Source organism: Choloepus didactylus, chromosome 14, assembly GCF_015220235.1.
Source record: "Choloepus didactylus isolate mChoDid1 chromosome 14, mChoDid1.pri, whole genome shotgun sequence".
Lineage (NCBI taxonomy): Eukaryota > Metazoa > Chordata > Mammalia > Pilosa > Megalonychidae > Choloepus > Choloepus didactylus.
In genome coordinates, this window is record NC_051320.1 from 42,169,674 (window position 1) to 42,186,964 (window position 17,291).

Genomic DNA, 17,291 nt, shown 5'->3' on the forward strand with positions numbered 1-17,291 from the left:
GCTCAGTGATTTCGTATTTTTAATTTCTTGCTCCACGGCAAAAAAAAAAATATTTACTTTAGTCTTAAGGTTCTGCCCAAGACAAGCTCTGCCTCCACTTTTATTTACAAAATGAATTTTATCCCATCTTTCTTTCTATCTATTTTATATCTTCCTTCCTTCCTTCCTCCTTCCCTCCCTCCTCCCCTCCCTCCCTTCATCTTCATCATTCTCATCATCATCTACCTACCATTACAATAATCTCTTCACTCACTTATCTACCTTCCTATCCACCTTCCTATCTTTCGCTCTATGAAATGTATGCTAATATTTGGAGAACAATGATTGGATGAGCCTATTTCATTCACACACCTGTAGCCTTAGACACAGAGTAATCCGATAGTTAGGCAGGGCTGGATGCCACTGGGGAACTTGATTTGGACTTGAGAGTGTCTCTGTGTGTGTCAGACTATGAGAGAAGAATGGAAATAACATATTTAAATGCCAGATTATTTTGAGATTTCTCAAGCTTTAATTAAACTTGCCTACAGGTTACACATTTGGAGTGCTTGATGAGTATTTGAATGGAAAAAATTGTCTGTCTGTCAGATGGATTTTGCTCAAACCCTCTCAGCAATGTTTAAAAATAGCATCTTTTTTTTTTTCCTCTCTCATCCACAAAATGCTTCTCCAACATTCCATCAATGGAAAATTTCACTCATTAAATAGCTTAGTAACAAGTTCCCTAAATATTCCCAACCCCACATAGTTTCTGAAAGAACATGTGCTGGAGGACAAACAGTTGAGGTTGATATCAAGTGTCCTCATGTCTAAAATAGTGAATAGAGCAATGGACAAGGAAACAAAGGAATTGGTTCTAATCCTAGATGTTCCTCTACTTGCTGATCTTAGACAATAACTTAAGGACTTTTTTGACTTGTACTTCAATTATGTGAGTATTTATATTAAGCACCTACCATATTTTCAGCACAGTAAGATGAAGCAGTGTAAAAAGAGAATCATTAAAGCATGGCATGGTTTCGTAGAATTAAAACAGGCTTTGGAACCATAACTCCAGCATTTATTAAGTTTGTTTCTGAGCAAGTTACTTAATCTCACTTGTAGGAAATAAGGCCATCTTTTAATACTTACTATAGGTATATGATTAGCTTTAGGCAGAAATAGCTGTTTGTGGACTCCTGATATTCAATTACGAAGAAGGTGCTATTAGGTAAAATTCGTGACTAAATTTTAAACCTTAATATGTGGTTTGTAACTGTACAGTAAGTTACTTGCTTTGTATTGTGTGTAAAAGTTAGGTGATTGAAATAAAGTAGTTGGATGAATGTCAGAGAGAAACAATGTTTTCAGGAGACTATGTGAGAGAAACTGTGCATTTATTTAAGTAACAGGAATAAATAGCAACATGGAGATTTTATACATATATAATCTCTTTATACATGTAACCTCTATATACATACATAAACACACACACACACACACACACACACACACACGTATCAGAAAGAACTAGAATATTCAATTAGTTCCTAGTCACTCATTCATTTATTCCCATCTTTGACAAGGGTTGCCATATACCATCATAAATTGCGCACTGCAGACACAGAGCATAATGTGACTGCACCCCTTTTAGTTGTGCAGTGCATAACCTGCACTGCCCTTTTGGGCAGTGCTACTGCATTCAGAAAACACTTACACAGATAAACAGAATATAGAGGAGCATAAAATGATTATAGGAGCAAAAGGAAAACAAGAGTGGGGACATAAAATGGGAGTCAAACAAAAACGCAAATTTTGGTAGAGATGGGCTTCACATTTGGCTTTAAATGGATATATAAATGGATATACAAATGGATATTTTTATATATATATAAATGAATCAATTCTTGGTTTTAAGACCCGCAGAATTGTCTCCTGAAGGGCTTAATAAGGAAGTGGCTTGTGGACAATTTCTTCATATTCTTACAATAGACCCAACAAGTTTGCTAGGACTATTTGTAATAGTGACCTCCCTTCCAATAAAAGCTGTATATTACTCCAAAGTATAAATCAGAGTAATTCTACAGGTGGGGAGGGGCATAGAACAATGTATTCCAGACACCAAGCCTTTTCTTTGTTACACTGGCATGATTCATGGTATATTTTAGAATATCTGGAGAGACAAGTAATCTTTGTTAAACACTGCCTTTCTTGGACTTAAAAAAAAAAAACTTTTTAATTAAAAATGTTTTCAAACTTACAGGACAGTTACAAAAAAATAATACAAACACTACACAGAGAACTCCAATATACCCTTACCATTCCCACCCGGCCAGATACACAGATCCACCAATTTTAACATTTTGCCACATTTGCTCTATCAATCAATCTATCTATCTATCTATCTATCTATCTGTCTATCTATCTATCTATCTACCTATCTACCTATCATCTATCAATCTTCTATCATCTATCTGTATCTATCTATCCATCTGTCTTTCCTTTTGCCTATCTATCCACCAATCCATTTTCTGAACACTTGAACATAGGTTATATATATCATGCTCCTTGAACACTTAATACTGCCATGCACATTTTCTAAGAACAAGGACATTCAGTTATATAACCACTTTAAATGCAGTTATCAAGTTCAGGAAAATTTAACATTGATATAAAGCTTATAAAGCTTGTAGTCCACATTCTGATTTTTTCATATCTGCCAATAATGCCCCTTTCAGCCTCCTCTCTTGCTAGATCCCATCCAGGATCATGTATTGCATTTAACTGTCATTATCTCTTTAGTTGTTTTTCCTTTCTTTTTTAAATCATGGGAACATATATACAACATAAACTTTCCCTCAGATGGACTTTTGATAAATAGTTTTCGAAATGAGTTTGATATTGTAAAGACCAGTCCTGCTGGAAGGGATAAAGAATTCACTGTATAAACTGAAGCGAAAAGGAAAAAATTGAAATTAGGGCAGAGGTAAATTAGGAGTATGCAGAAATAGCATACTTGATAATGGCCTGGATGTCATGTCAAGTTCTGTGGATATAAATAGGATTAAGATCTGCCCTCACTACCAGTTTAGTAGGATGAGCCCTTAATCTTGGGCTTGTTACTGCAAAGGAGAGGCTAAGCCTAGTTATACTTGTGCCTAAGAATCTCCCCCAGAGAATCTCTTTGTTGCTCAGATGTTCTTTAAGCCTGCTTGGCAGGTAAACTTGCTGCCTTCCCCTCTAAGGGGGACATGACTCCTGGGGATAAGCCTGGACCCAGTATTGGGGGATTGATAAAATCCTCTTGACTAAAAGAAGGAAGAGAGATGAAACAAAATAAAGTTTCAGTGACTAAGAGATTTCAAATGGAGTTGAGAGGTCACTCTGGAGGGCATTCTTATGTGATATACAGATATCTCTTTTTAGTTTTTAGTGTATTAGAGTAGCTAGAAAGAAATACCTGAAACTGTTGAACTGCAACCCAGTAGCCTTGATTCTTGAAGATGATTGCATAACTATATAGCTTACACGGTGTTCTAGTTTGCTAATGCTGCAGAATGCAAAACACCAGAGATGGATAGGCTTTTATAAAACGGGGGTTTATTTCACTACACAGTTACAGTCTTAAGGCCACAAAGCGTCCAAGGTAACACCTCAGCAATCGGGTACCTTCACTGGAGGATGGCAAACAGCTTCCGGAAAACCTCTGTTAGCTGGGAAGGCACATGGCTGGCGTCTGCTCCAAAGTTCTGGTTTCAAAATGGCTTCTCCCAGGACATTCCTCTCTAGCAAGCTTGCTCCTCTTCAAATAACATCACTCACAGCTGCACTGCGTCCAGTCTCTTTGAGTCAGCATGTTTTATATGGCTCCACTGATCAAGGCCCACCCTGAATGGGTGGGGTCACACCTCCATGGGAGTATCCCACCAAAGTCACCACCCACAGCTGGGTGGGGCACATTCCAAGCAAATCTAACCAGCACCAAAACGTCTGTCCCACAAGACCACAAAGATAATGGCATTTGGGGGACACAATACATTCAAACCGGCACACATGGTGTGACTGTGTGATTGTGAAAACCTTGTGGCTCACCCTTTATCCAGTGTATGGACAGATGAGTAGAAAAATGGGGACCAAAACTAAAAGAAAAATGGAGTGGAATGGGGGGATGGAATGCTTTGGGTGTTCGTTTTTACTTTTATTTTTATTCTTGTTTTCATTCTCTTTGGAATAAGGAAAATGTTCAAAAATTGATTCTGGTGATGAATGAACAACTATATGATGGCACTATGAATAATTGATTGTACACTGTAAAAGATTGTAGGGTATGAGATATAGCTCAATAAAATTGCATTAAAAAAAAAAGATCTGCCCTCAGCTGCTTGTAATTTAGAGTGGGGTGAATATGTGTGAGGGTAGCCAAATGAGCAAATATTAATAATAGTGATATTAGTAATGGTAATATTAATAGATATTTATTGAGTGCTTACTATAATCCAGGTAGTGTTCTAAGTTCTTCTATTTTTTTTTTACAATATTTGGGTACACTTTATTTTTATATGGGTTAGCATTCTTCTATATTTCATTTCATTCATTCTTTTCGAGAAACTGAAAACAAAGGGAAATTGAGGGTAATTTGAAGGTTTTTTCCCCAACCAAGATCTGAGTCTTGTAGTATTCATTATGCAGCCCTTTCTTCCCATTGTTTTTTTAATTTTTTTTTTTGCAAATAATAAAGTCATTTTGACCAAAATCCAGCATAAATAGCTTTTCACCAGCTCCTAAGCTAAGACAATTAAAATTTACAATCATGCGGCAGTATAAGTTTTAAAATTACAGTTCATACACCTTGACAATCAAGATAGTCTGAAGTACAAAAAGTAAACTGCCCTTCAGCGGAATTACCTTTTTAGAATATTATATTATGCCTGCTAGTTAATCTACAAAAAAGAAAAAAAAATACAAGTTTAACGTGTTCTTCAAATACCTTTTTTAGATGTTATCTGCTAGTAAACAATATGCAGGTTCCTAGGGAGATTTTTTTTTTTTTCCAGTCTATTCATAACATTCAACAGAGCTCTGTATACGGAAATGTTAAAAGATTTTTGAGGGGACTGATTGATCTTATTTTTGAATGGGTGTATATTTCCCTTTGTTTCAGACATTAGACACAAACTTCTGAATTTCAGCTCTGTAAGACATCTGTAGAAACCTCCAATTTAAAAATAAGGACTTCTCTGTGGGATGGGACTGCTGTATCACGCAAAAAAGGGAAGAAAATCATCTGTAAACTGGTACACTGCAATGTGTTGAGTTATGAAATGTCTGCTTTCTTTGGTACACCAGAGAAAGGTTGCTGCATTTTTTCTACGTTCTTTTAATGTATTAATGCATACCATGCTTTTCAACTCTATGAGGTAGTTAAGTTTTATTATTACTCTGTTCTGACTGATGAAATAAAATCTCAGTTAAGTAACCTGCCCAGGGATACACAGTGAATAAGCTGTGGAATTAGAATGCAAACCTAGACCAGCAGTCTTCTTAAACAGATAAACACAAATTTAGAGTGATTAATGCTTTGATAATTACAAAAAAATTAGACTGTTTCCTAAAATAAAGAAGATTTTAATCTAAAAACATTTTGTCATCTAGAATTATTTTCCAGGATAGAAATAAAACTAACTCCAATTGTGATCAGTGGAAACAGTATCACATCCAACCTTGAGTGAGGCATTAAAATTTCAAATATTTGTCTCATTAAGCAAATTCCCAACTAGATTATCTCTGGGGGGAGGGATGAGGTCAGTTCCCCTGTATAGAATTTTTCTAAGATATTCTTTTATTCTTGACAATGTCATTGAAAAACACTGTTGCTTGTGAATTCTTACAACTTCACTAAAAATAAATATAAAACTTTTGTGGGTGACAAATATCAGAAGATGTTCCTAGGGTCACTTCTGCCTAGGCTGCTTGCTCTTTGCAGATACTTTGATATTCATAAAACTACTGGATAGCAAATGCCTGTTAGTCTAGAAATTTTTTTTTTTTTGTAAAATAATTTGAGGAAAAACTGCACTCATGGATTTTTAATAGGGTTAGGGAGTTTAGATTGCACAGATATAAAATGTCTGATCCCCTCTGCCCCCCCACGCATCTTTATTTCAGTATCCAACTGACCGTTAGAGAAGTGAACAAAAAATGATGAATCTGGGTAAAAATTCTGAGGAAGGAGAAAGAGGAAAAAGAATAACATGTAAACTTTATCTCATTCCATGTTTACTTATTTCCCTTCAAGTGCCCAAGAGTGCACTTTACTTTGATACTTTGGCTAGAAAATCCTATATCAAACTAATATTCTAGCTTAGCTACTAGCTGTTTCTTTGGAGTCAAACAGCTAATAATGTAATATATTTATACAGAGTCTATAGTTTTAAAAGTACTTTTTAAAAAGTAAATCACTATATTTTCTTATTTAATGACCACAGTAATCTGGTGAAGTAGGTTCTCTACATCGAAACTGAGGTCCAGATTCATTAAGTGATTTATTCAAGGACAGATACTTATGAGTTTCATAGGTGAAATTCACATACAACACTGGAGAAGAGATCTTTTCCTTACACCATAACTCTAGTGCTATGAATCCAGACATTATTATTTTAATGTACAGATTTTCCAATGGACATTAGAAAACATAAGGAATAAAGACTAGCAGGATGGTATGATAAACGGTGTCAAGGTGTGACTCTGCTTTTCCAAGAGATTTTAAAATGCCTTGATTTTCATAGAGTTAGAGACACAGGATGAGTTATTTTAGGAGGTGTTCTGAGAATGCTTGAATGCATGTTTAAACAAACTGATGACACATTTGTTCACAGGAATTCTGTGAGACTTAGTTGAGGTTTGGAACAATCTGTTGCTCAAAGCAAAAGTACTACACAAAGAGACTATTCAAAAAGATGTAATGAAAATACAAATATGTCTTTTTAACACAGGTAGTACTGACAGGTTTGGGATAGGAAAAAAATAGAAACAAAGAATTTTCTCCTTCAATATTAATCAAATCTTCTTATCCCTGTTCACACTTCTAATGTATCTATTATTTCTAATTTTAGGAAAGAAAAAAAAATAAAAGAAATGGGAATGATTGAGTTATACTGATGAAGAGTAAGTATAGGGAATTAAAATAGTCTAAAGAACTACAAGTCTCTCCTAGCACCCCCATTTTAAAAACTGAGTATTTGGGAGAAATAAGCAAAAATGGTTTGGAGGGAAAACAGAGGTTTAAACCTATTTTTCAACATATTTGTTTTTTTCATAATGATATAAAGTAAATATAAACAAATCCTCAGAATAAGGAATCTGGCAAACGTAATTGGCAAAAAGTAAGAACTAAAATGTTTTGAATAAAAATCAGATTCTCTAAAATATATAAGAATATAGCTATGCCTAAATTCTACACAATAACTTGTTAAATACCATGGAGAAAGGATGATGAACAAAGAAAGAATGTAGAAGATAAATGAGCACATTCATGAAAATAAATAGGCCCACATGAAATTAATTCATTTAGCAAATATTTATTGAGGACTTATTATTTTCCAGGCACTATTTAGAGAAATGCAAATTAAAACAGCCTATTAAAATGCAAAACCAATGAGAATAATAAAGTAATATCAGTGTTGTTGGAGAAAAATAGCTATACATTTCCAGTTGTATTTAAATTGGTTCAATTTTTCTGGAAAATAATCTGCCCATATATTACAAGAGTTATAGAAATGTTTCTACCTTTGACCCAGTTATTCCACATTTGGGAATGAACTTCAAAGAAATAACTTAGAAGACAAACTAATTTTACAAAGAGAAATATAGCAGTGTTGTTCTTAACAGTGAAAACTGACCAAAAGGGCACCAGATTGAATATGCATATTAATGACGAAAACAAATGTGTATTCAAAGAGATAGAAGGATAATTTCGTTCATTTATTTATTTGATAACTATTTATTAGGCACTTATATGGGCCAGGCACTGCCCCATGCTAGAGATTCAGTATACAACAAAACCAAAAGTGGTGTCTATAAGGACAAATTAGAAAAATGTGGCCTCTCTGGGCATTTACAGCCCTGTGGGTGCAGAGCATGGCTAGAACACCCCTTTTAGCAAAATAAAAGTCACCTGTGATTGAGGGGGACACAGGGCTCATGGTTCAGGAGTAGAGTGGGGACTGGAGTCTCTCCCCCATGCTGGACATCTTATGCAGGTTTGGAAAGGATCTGTTGCACAGCTATGTGTGGTAGTCCCTGTGCTTGCAGTTTGGTGAGGAAGAAAGATATTGGAGAAATAAATGCAGCAATGAATATATAATTACAGATAAGTGCTCCTAAGGAAAGGAATGTAGTTCGACAATAGACCTGGGAGGTCCCTGTAATGGAAATCAAGGAAATCAAGGCCTGGAAGAAACTGCAATCTAGGTTAAGGGGTGGGGAAAGTATTTGGACAGAAGTAACAGCATGTGCAAAAACTCTGGATTGAGTGTGGCACATTCAAGAAACTGAAAGAGTCAGAAGTCTGCAACAGAGAGAGCAAGGGGAGTGGGGTGGAGGTAGAGAGGTAGGCAGGGGCTAGACCCTGCAGGATCACATAGGATAGGCTAAGAATTTTATTTTTATTCCTAAGAACAATGTGGAAGCATTGACTAGTTTTAAGAAGAGAGGATATGACATAATCAGATCTGTATTTCCAAAAGATCCCTCTGGCTGCAGTGCAGAGACTGGATGGCAGAGGGCTGTGGTAATTAGAGTGGGAAGGTGAGTGCAGTTGCCAGAGATAAATGGTGGTGGTTGGACCAAAGTGTTGGCAGTGGAGAAGGTAAGAAGTGAATGATCTGAGAGATGCTTAGGAGGTGAGATTGCCAGATCTTGGAGGTTAATTGGCCATGCAGGGTGAAGTAGAGAGAGGTGTCAATCATGCTTTTTTTTTCCCCCCTCCCTTGTCTGTAAGGTCCTTGAGGGAAACAATTGTTTTATGTTCACCATTATACCCTCATGGCTGGCACTGGGGCTTGGCAAAGAAATGCATGGACAACTTTGTAGCATTTCACATCATGCTGTAAAGGGCCCTGAATAACATTTTTTGTTGTTTGTGTCAAATCAAACTTTACTTATTAAAAACTGCTTAATGGAAGCTGCAAATTATTTTTGAAAGGAGGCAGGATATAAATAAAATGGAAATAGTTTGTACAGCTTTTGTATAGCTGCTGGTAATATAAAGATGGGTAAGTTCTACTTCTTAGCTTTTAGTAGCCCAGTCTGATGGAGATAACATGTGAACAAATTAACTACAAATCAGTGGTAACTACTGTAATAAAAGCATGAATGAAGTGCTGTGAAACATAGATCAGTGAGCAGCTGACTTGTTTTGGGGGCAGTTCCAGATGACTCCAAAGATGTGACCTTTGAATTGGGTCTTAAAGGATGAGTAAGAATTTGCCAGGGGGAGAGCATTCCAAAGAGAGATGAAACCAGCAAGGAATTCTATTGGAATCTTAACAGCAATACTAATGGTAAAAATTCAGATGAACTTCAGGAAAAAATGTGATTTTAACCATAGAAGGAACATAGGAAGTGGTTAAATACATTCCGTGACTAACACTTGGCCCTAAATGTATGTGAGGAAAATGATGGACTCAGAAATCACCACACGGCCATCCTCTGCAGACCCTGGGTCTCACTTTATAAAATGGGGTGTCTGAACTCCTCAGATGTTAATTGGAAATGTGGTCTCGGTTTTCTCCCTGAGAGCCTATAAATCTATATTTTAGTCAGGGATTTGCTCTTTTGGATTAATATATAATGTCCTTGAAAACCCTTAATTCTTTTCTCTCATTTTTTCTTAATAGAAAAGAAAAAGCTACATGATATTGCTAGATTTAGCTCTTTTAACAAAGGTCACAGCATTTGTGAGTAGTAAACACTGTTAGATCTTTCCAGTTTCTAGATGTTTGGCAGGCATCTCTGGAATAAATGCCTAGAGCTCCTGGGCCGTGTGACAGCTGGGCCCGGTGGAAGCCTGAAGGCAGTAGGTAGGTACCAGGGAAGGGGCAGATGCATCCTGCTTTTTCTCAACTGCAGCCAAGAGGAGAATCAAGGCAAAAAAAGAAAGCAAAACAAAACAAAACCAAAAAAACCACAAAACTCCCTTTTGCTTGAATCAACTAGACTATTGAGCAAGTTTAGAGCTGTCTGGCCTACTGTTTCCAATTTGGTCTTAGGAATTTAATGGGTAATAGAAAATTTCTTTGAGAAGCTGCTGCCAAGAATCTGGGATTCACTTCAATTGTAATTCAGTAGCATCTGTATTCTAGTCCTTGGAAATTTCCTCCTGTGATGATAACATCAGCAATCAACACACTTCTATTTATAAAGCTTTATTCTTCAGGGAGTATTCAACCCTCAGGAGAGGTCAGCTAATTAGTTCCTACAATGTTTCAGATTAGACTGCTGCATGTTTTGTGACCTTGAAGAAGACAGCAATTATTAAGTCACAAAAATCTTAAATCACATTTGCAAGAACTCCCAGTAAGGAAGTGATAGACATAGGCAAAGAATTTAGCTCTTTGACTTTCTGAGATATGTTTTCCACTGCCCTGGAGCAACACCTTCATAGAAGCACCCACCCAATTGTTAAGTTAGGAGAAAAAAATAAGAAAAGGGAAGCCTCATTATCAACATAGAAATTATAATTATCCTAATATGAAGTCATTTGAAATTATCCATATCTCTAGAACTGGAAGATAATGTTTTTTTTTAACAATTCAATTTTATTGAGATATATTCACACACTGTACAATCATCCATGGTGTACAATCAATTGTTCACAGTACCATTATATAGTTGTGCATTCATCACCACTATCAATTTTTGAACATTTTCATTACCACACACAAAAAAGAATAAGAACAAAAGTTAAAGTAAAAAAGAACACTTAAAGCATCCCATACCCCCATCCCACCCTATTATTCATTTAATTTTTGTCCTCAGTTTTCTATTTATCTGTCCATACACTGTATAAAGGGAGTGGGAGCCGTGAAGTTTTCCCAATCACATGGTCACACAGCGTAAGCTATACAGTTATACAATTATCTTCAAGAATAAAGGCTACTGGGTTGCAGTTCAACAGTTTCAGGTATTTCCTTAATACACTAAAAACTAAAAGGGATATCTATATAACACATAAGAATAATCTCCAGAATGACCTCTGGACTCTATTTGAGATCTCTCAGCCACTGAAACTTTATTTTGTTTCATTTCTCTTCTGCCTTTTGGACCAAGAAGGCTTTCTCAATCCCATGATGCCAGGGCCAAGCTCATACCTGCGAGTCATGTTCCATGTTGCCAGGGAGATTTACACACCTGGCAGTCTGTCACATGTAGAGGGGAGGGCAGTGAGTTTACCTACAGAGTTGGCTCAGAGAGAGAGGCCACACCTGAGAAACACAAAAGGTTCTCTGGGGGTGACTCTTACGCACAATTTTAAGTAGGCTTAGCCTCTCCTTTGCAGTAACTTCATAAGGGCAAACCCCAAGATCAAAGGCTCGGCCTTCTAAAATGGTAGCCCCCAATGCCTGTGAGAATATCATTAATTTCCCAGGAGGAGAAATTTAATATTTCCACATTTTTCCTCAGTCCCTCAAGGGGGCTTTGCAAATACATTTTTATTCTCTGCCAAAATTACTCTGGGATATATCGGGGCTTCACATAACCTGTACCAACCAACCAGATCTTTCACTCCCTATTCAATGTTCCATGTAATTATGCTACTTGAATAAACTGATCAGACAAGTTAAATTATATAATGTGTTACAAAGAATATAGATTTTGCATCTAATAACATCTCCTCCTTTGGTCTCACACAGAAATTGAAGTTTTAAAAACACTGTCAATATCATCCTTTACCCTTTAGTCTGATTTACCTTAATCCTAACCAAGTCCATTTTTTCATATTTCTAATTGAAATCTGATCTCTTTTTTCAGACTCTTTAATATTTGCTATCTGGGGTAATGCTTACATTCATAGTTGCCAGACTCTGGCTCTGAGTCGCAGGTGTTGAACAAATACCCAAAGTTCCAGGGACTCACTGGGTTATACACAAAGAGCTCAGCATCTCAGAATTTAGAAATAACTGTTACAACTCAGGAACAGATGTAACTGCTATAAGAGCTTACCCTCTAGGAACCTTTACAATAAGCCTTCCCCTGATAACATATGCTCCCATACTTAATTATCAGAGTTTGCTCATTATATTTAGTACATATTAGTGAGGCATTATAATGTTTTTCTTTTCTTTTCTGGTTTATTTCCCTCAACATACTCTCCTCAATGTCCATTCACCTCACAACTTCACTTTTTCTTGTAGCAGCTCAATATTCCACAGTATGTATATGGTTCGCCATTCCGGTTCATCAATGTACCTTTAGGTCACCTCCATACACTGCAAATCATGTCTCCAATTTCAGTTCTTCCAAGTATATACCCAATAACCAAGTTGCAGGATCATATGGCTTCCTGAAGAACCACCACACTGTCCTCCAGATGGGCTGCACCAATCTACTTCCCCACCAATGGTGACCATGCACATCCCCCTCTCCACATTCCCTCCAGCACCCGCATCCCTCTGCTCATATTTTAGATGATTTTATTCACACACCATACATTCCATCCTAAGTAGACAACCAATGGTTCCCTGTAGAATCACATAGTTATGCATTCACCACCACTATCTATGTAAGAACATTTCCATTTCTTCCACAAAGAAAGAGGAAGAGGCAAAAAAAAAAAAAAAAGTAAAAAAAAAAAATAAAAAGAAAGAACAAAAATGACAACTAAAAAGCAGCAAAAGAAAAAAATAAAATTAAAATAAAACACAATAAAAAATCAGACAACACCAACACCAAGAATCCCACACCCCTCCCCTCTCCTATAGACATCCAGCCCTGGTAAAATGTCCCTGTCACAATCAATGGAAGCATAGCACAATGTCACTGCCAACCACAGACTCTAGTCTGCATTGATTGTATTTTTTCCCCAATACCACCCCATGCCCAACACCCTGCAAAGCTGACATTCATCTGCTCTCCCTCATGTACAAACATATTTGTACATTTAATCACAATCATTAACAACTCTAGGCTCCACTAAGCTACACAGTCCCAGTCTCCATCCTCCATCCTTCCCTCTGTTGTCCTATATGTCCCCAACCTTCCTCCCTCAACTGTACCCACAGGCATCTTTGTTCAGTGTACTTACATTGCTGTGCTACCATCACCCAATACTGTGCTCCAAACATCTCTCTCCTGTCTTTTCCTATCTGTCTATAGTGTTCCCTTTAGTATTTCTTGTAAAACAGATATCTTGTTCACAAACTCTCTCAAAGTCTGATTGTCTGAGAATATTTTAAACTCTCCCTCATTTTTGAAGGACAGTTTTGCCAGAGAGAGAATTCTTGGTTGGCAGTTTTTCTCTTTCAGTATCTTAAATATATCATACCACTGCCTTCTTGCCTCCATGCTTTCTACTGAGAAAGCTTGATATCTAGTCTTATCAAGCTTCCCTTGTATGTGATGGATCACTTTTCTCTTGCTGCTTTCAGAATTCTCTCTTTGTCTTTGACATCTGATAGTCTGATTATTAAGTGTCTTGGAGTAAGTCTATTCGGATCTATTCTGTTTGGGGTATGCTGCCGTGCCAGTTTGGTTGTATTATGTCCCCCAAAATGCTATTATCTTTAATGCAGTCATGTGGGTGCAGATGTATTAGTGATGATCAGGTTTGAATTTTTTGATTAGGTTGTTTCCATGGAGAAGTGACCCACCCAACTGTGGGTAATACCTTTGATTAAAGGTATGGCCCCACCCATTCAATGTGGGTCTTGATTAGTTTACTGGAGCCCTTTAAGAGTTTAGACAGAAGGAGCTCAGTACTGCTGCAGCTTAGAGAGACATTTTGGAGATGGCCATTGAAATGAATTCCTCCTTTGTCTCGCTGTTTCTGTTAACTTCCCTTGCCTGGGTCAGCACTGACAATTGAAAATGCCTGAGGCTTTCTCTGATAAGCCACTTACAATGAGAAAAAAAAAAAAAAAAAAAGGAAAAAGGAAGAAAACCCCTTTTCAGAGCCAGTCCCCAGCTCTCCAGTTTTGCTGGTTGACCATAGTTGGTACCCAGTTCTCTGTGCTCCTTTTCTTGGGACACAGCCATTTTCCAGTATTCTGAGCTCAGCCATCTCCAAAAGCCTCTGTTTTTATTTATTTATGTATTTTTTTCCCATCAGCCCCACTTCCTCTCTGCCAGGAGTGACCTCAGGGTACTTTCCTGCTTGCTCCAGATTTATTTGTGCTTGTAGTTTATATTCAATAGTCCAAATTTGTTAATTAAAACCACAGTTGGAGCTTGGTTGAGCTACATTCCCTTGCTCCAGTAGGGACTGCTTCTTTCTCCCACAGTTGGGTTTTGCAACTCAGCCTGCCATGCCAGCTGGGGAGGGACACCAGCTCCACCATTTGGGAAGCTTTACTTACAGTTCTATGCTGTGATCTCAGCTGTTCCACCCTTTCCAGGCTGGTGTATGATGTGTGTTGAGTCACAGGTATCTCTCAACAATTGTTGCAGTCTACTTATTAGTTATTCCTGGCTTTTTACGAGTTGCTCTAGAGGACTAACTAAATTCCACACCTCTCTATGCCACCATCTTAAAGATAACTTCTTAATAACCATTCAGAGGTTGGACAAACAACTTTCTTCTAAGCTATTAAGTGGTGGTTCTGGGATTTGGACTTAGTTTGGTCCCACAGCTATGATCATATCACTCAATTACTCAAAACCACCTTCTTAGCCTGGAATTCAAGTCTTCCAATAATTTAACAACAGCCAGCTCTCCCAATCTTTTCTCACTAGTCATTCATTCATACGTATATATATATATACAGCACCTTATACCAAACACTGACCTAGGTTCCAGGGCTATGGAGCTGGATAACCCATTCCTTTTCCTCAAGAAATATGGGTCTTTTGAGGGAAGGGAAAGGAAAGGATGTATAAAAATGCAAAAATCCACATTTTATCAATACTCTCAGCATACAAACCATTGTTAGATTTCAGGAGGACTTTTCTTTATTTTACAACCTAAAATTTTTATTTTAGAACAAATGATTAGCTTCAATACTTATGAGATGTCTTGCATATACCTGATTTCTCCAAACACTGCCCCAGCTTTCAGAGTAACCAGAACTTGAGCACCATCAGAGCCTCCGAGAACTTGCACTTCTCCTTCCTTGATGATATACATTTCTTTGCCAATTTCTCCCTATATGCCAAATATAAAGAAGAAGTTGTAGTCATTTTACTATTGATAACTATGCCCCAAGCTGAAAAATATAAACTCTTCTAGAAGAGTAAATATAATTGAAGTGTGGAACATCAATGTAAAAGTGATTATCTTAAGAACTGAGATAGTTACATACATTGGTTGGATGATACTTCCCAAAATGTGAGCATTGTACACCACCACTGGACAGTAAGGATATATATATTTTTTAGTCAGCCCATTGCTTCAGAAATGGGCAGGGATAGAATAAGCAACTGACTGTAAGCATGGCCACACCTGGCTTTGATGATCACTGTTAAGCTTTGAAGAAAGTGGCTGCAGCCATTCAAACATTAGTTCTATTCTTCTGCCTATGGCATTGAGATCTGATTTTTGAGAACTGGGTCATAGAGACCTTTAAGCTATTATTCTTATCCCATACTGGGAGGAAAGAGTTAATGCAGCAGGCCTGTTTTACTCAGTTCTTGCTGCTCTCTGGGGATTCTGCAGCCAGGACAATGATCCTTGTTCAAGCCTTGAGAATAAAACTCCAGAAATGTTCACATAGTCACTGGTTAATGATGATATTCTGTATACTCGAGGTAGTGGGGCAGGATGTATGAAGCTGTCAGCATTGCTTAATGTTAACACAAAGATTTATGATGTTCATCTGATACCTAGTTTAAACTCTGCACCATGACCAGTACCTTTTAAGAACTTGGACCCCAAAACTCAGGTGAATTTTCCTGGAGGTGATATTTTGCTTGTATCTCTGAGGTTCACAACTGGAGAGAAAAGTACTTCTGTGCAACCCATGCAGAGGGGGCACATAGGAAGCCTGTAGCTGATCTCTCCAGCCTTTACCTATCTTTATTCTTATTCTGCTGTTCCTGCACAGTATCCTTTGCTGTATAAGTCCTAAGCCATAAAAATAAATTTATATTGAATTGTGTGAGTCCCTCCAGCAAACCACTAAACTAATGGGCAGTTGTGGGACCCCACGGACATCCACTCCAACTTCCAAAAAGAATAAACATGTCTTGTAGGAGACCTAAATGGCATTTGAGTTTAAAAAAAAAAAAAAAAAAAAAAAAAAAAGCTGTGAAACTCTATATAGGCCAGTTTGCATAATACTAGGCAAACTATTTGGATAATAGTACCTGTATGTATTAATGAGTTGGGTCTTGATCACGTTGAGCTAAAAATTACATGTGAAACAATAAATTCACCTACATGGTTCAGGAGGGGATTGGGTTTTAAGTTAATCAACCATTCTGGTTAATCATATTTTCAAATGATTAGAGTACACTAAAATTGACTAAAGATTAAACAGTATTGATTATTGTTTATTCTCTGGGATGGCTAAGACAACGTCCAGTGCTGAGCTCAGCCTTGATAAATAGTTGACATTCATTTTTTTTTTAAATTCAATTTTGAGATATATTCACATACCATACATACCATGAAGTCATACAAAGCGTACAATCAATTGTTCAAAGTACCATTATATAGCTGTGCGTTCATCACCAAAATTAATTTCTGAACCTTTTTCATTACCACACACACAAAAATAATAAGAATAAAAATTAAAATGAAAAAGAACAATTAAAGTAAAAAAGAACACTGGGTGCCTTTTTTTTTTTTTTGCCCCCATTTTTCTACTCATCCATCCATACACTGGACAAAGGGGAGAGTGGTCCATATGGCTTTCCCAATCACATTGTCACCCCTCATAAGCTACATTTTCATACAATCATCTTCAGGATTCATGGGTTCTGGGTTGTAGTTTGATAGTTTCAGGTATTTACTGCTAGCTATTCCAATTCATTAGAACCTAAAAAGGGTTATATATACTGTGCTTAAGAGTGCCCACCAGAGTGACCTCTCGGCTCCTTTTGTAATCTCTCTCCCACTGAAACTTATTTCATTTCACTTCACATCCCCCTTTTGGTCA

The 17,291-nt window shown here is 37.1% G+C and overlaps 1 protein-coding gene across 1 annotated transcript in view; it reads right to left on the reverse strand.

The window, feature by feature from the left end:
- Positions 1 to 17,291, reverse strand: part of CNGB3 (cyclic nucleotide gated channel subunit beta 3) — a 206,569-nt gene that overhangs the window by 24,904 nt on the left and 164,374 nt on the right. The window contains exon 15 of the mRNA XM_037803185.1: positions 15,219 to 15,337. Within this exon, the coding sequence (XP_037659113.1) occupies positions 15,219 to 15,337 (119 nt within the window). The remainder of the gene's footprint in view (positions 1 to 15,218; positions 15,338 to 17,291) is intronic.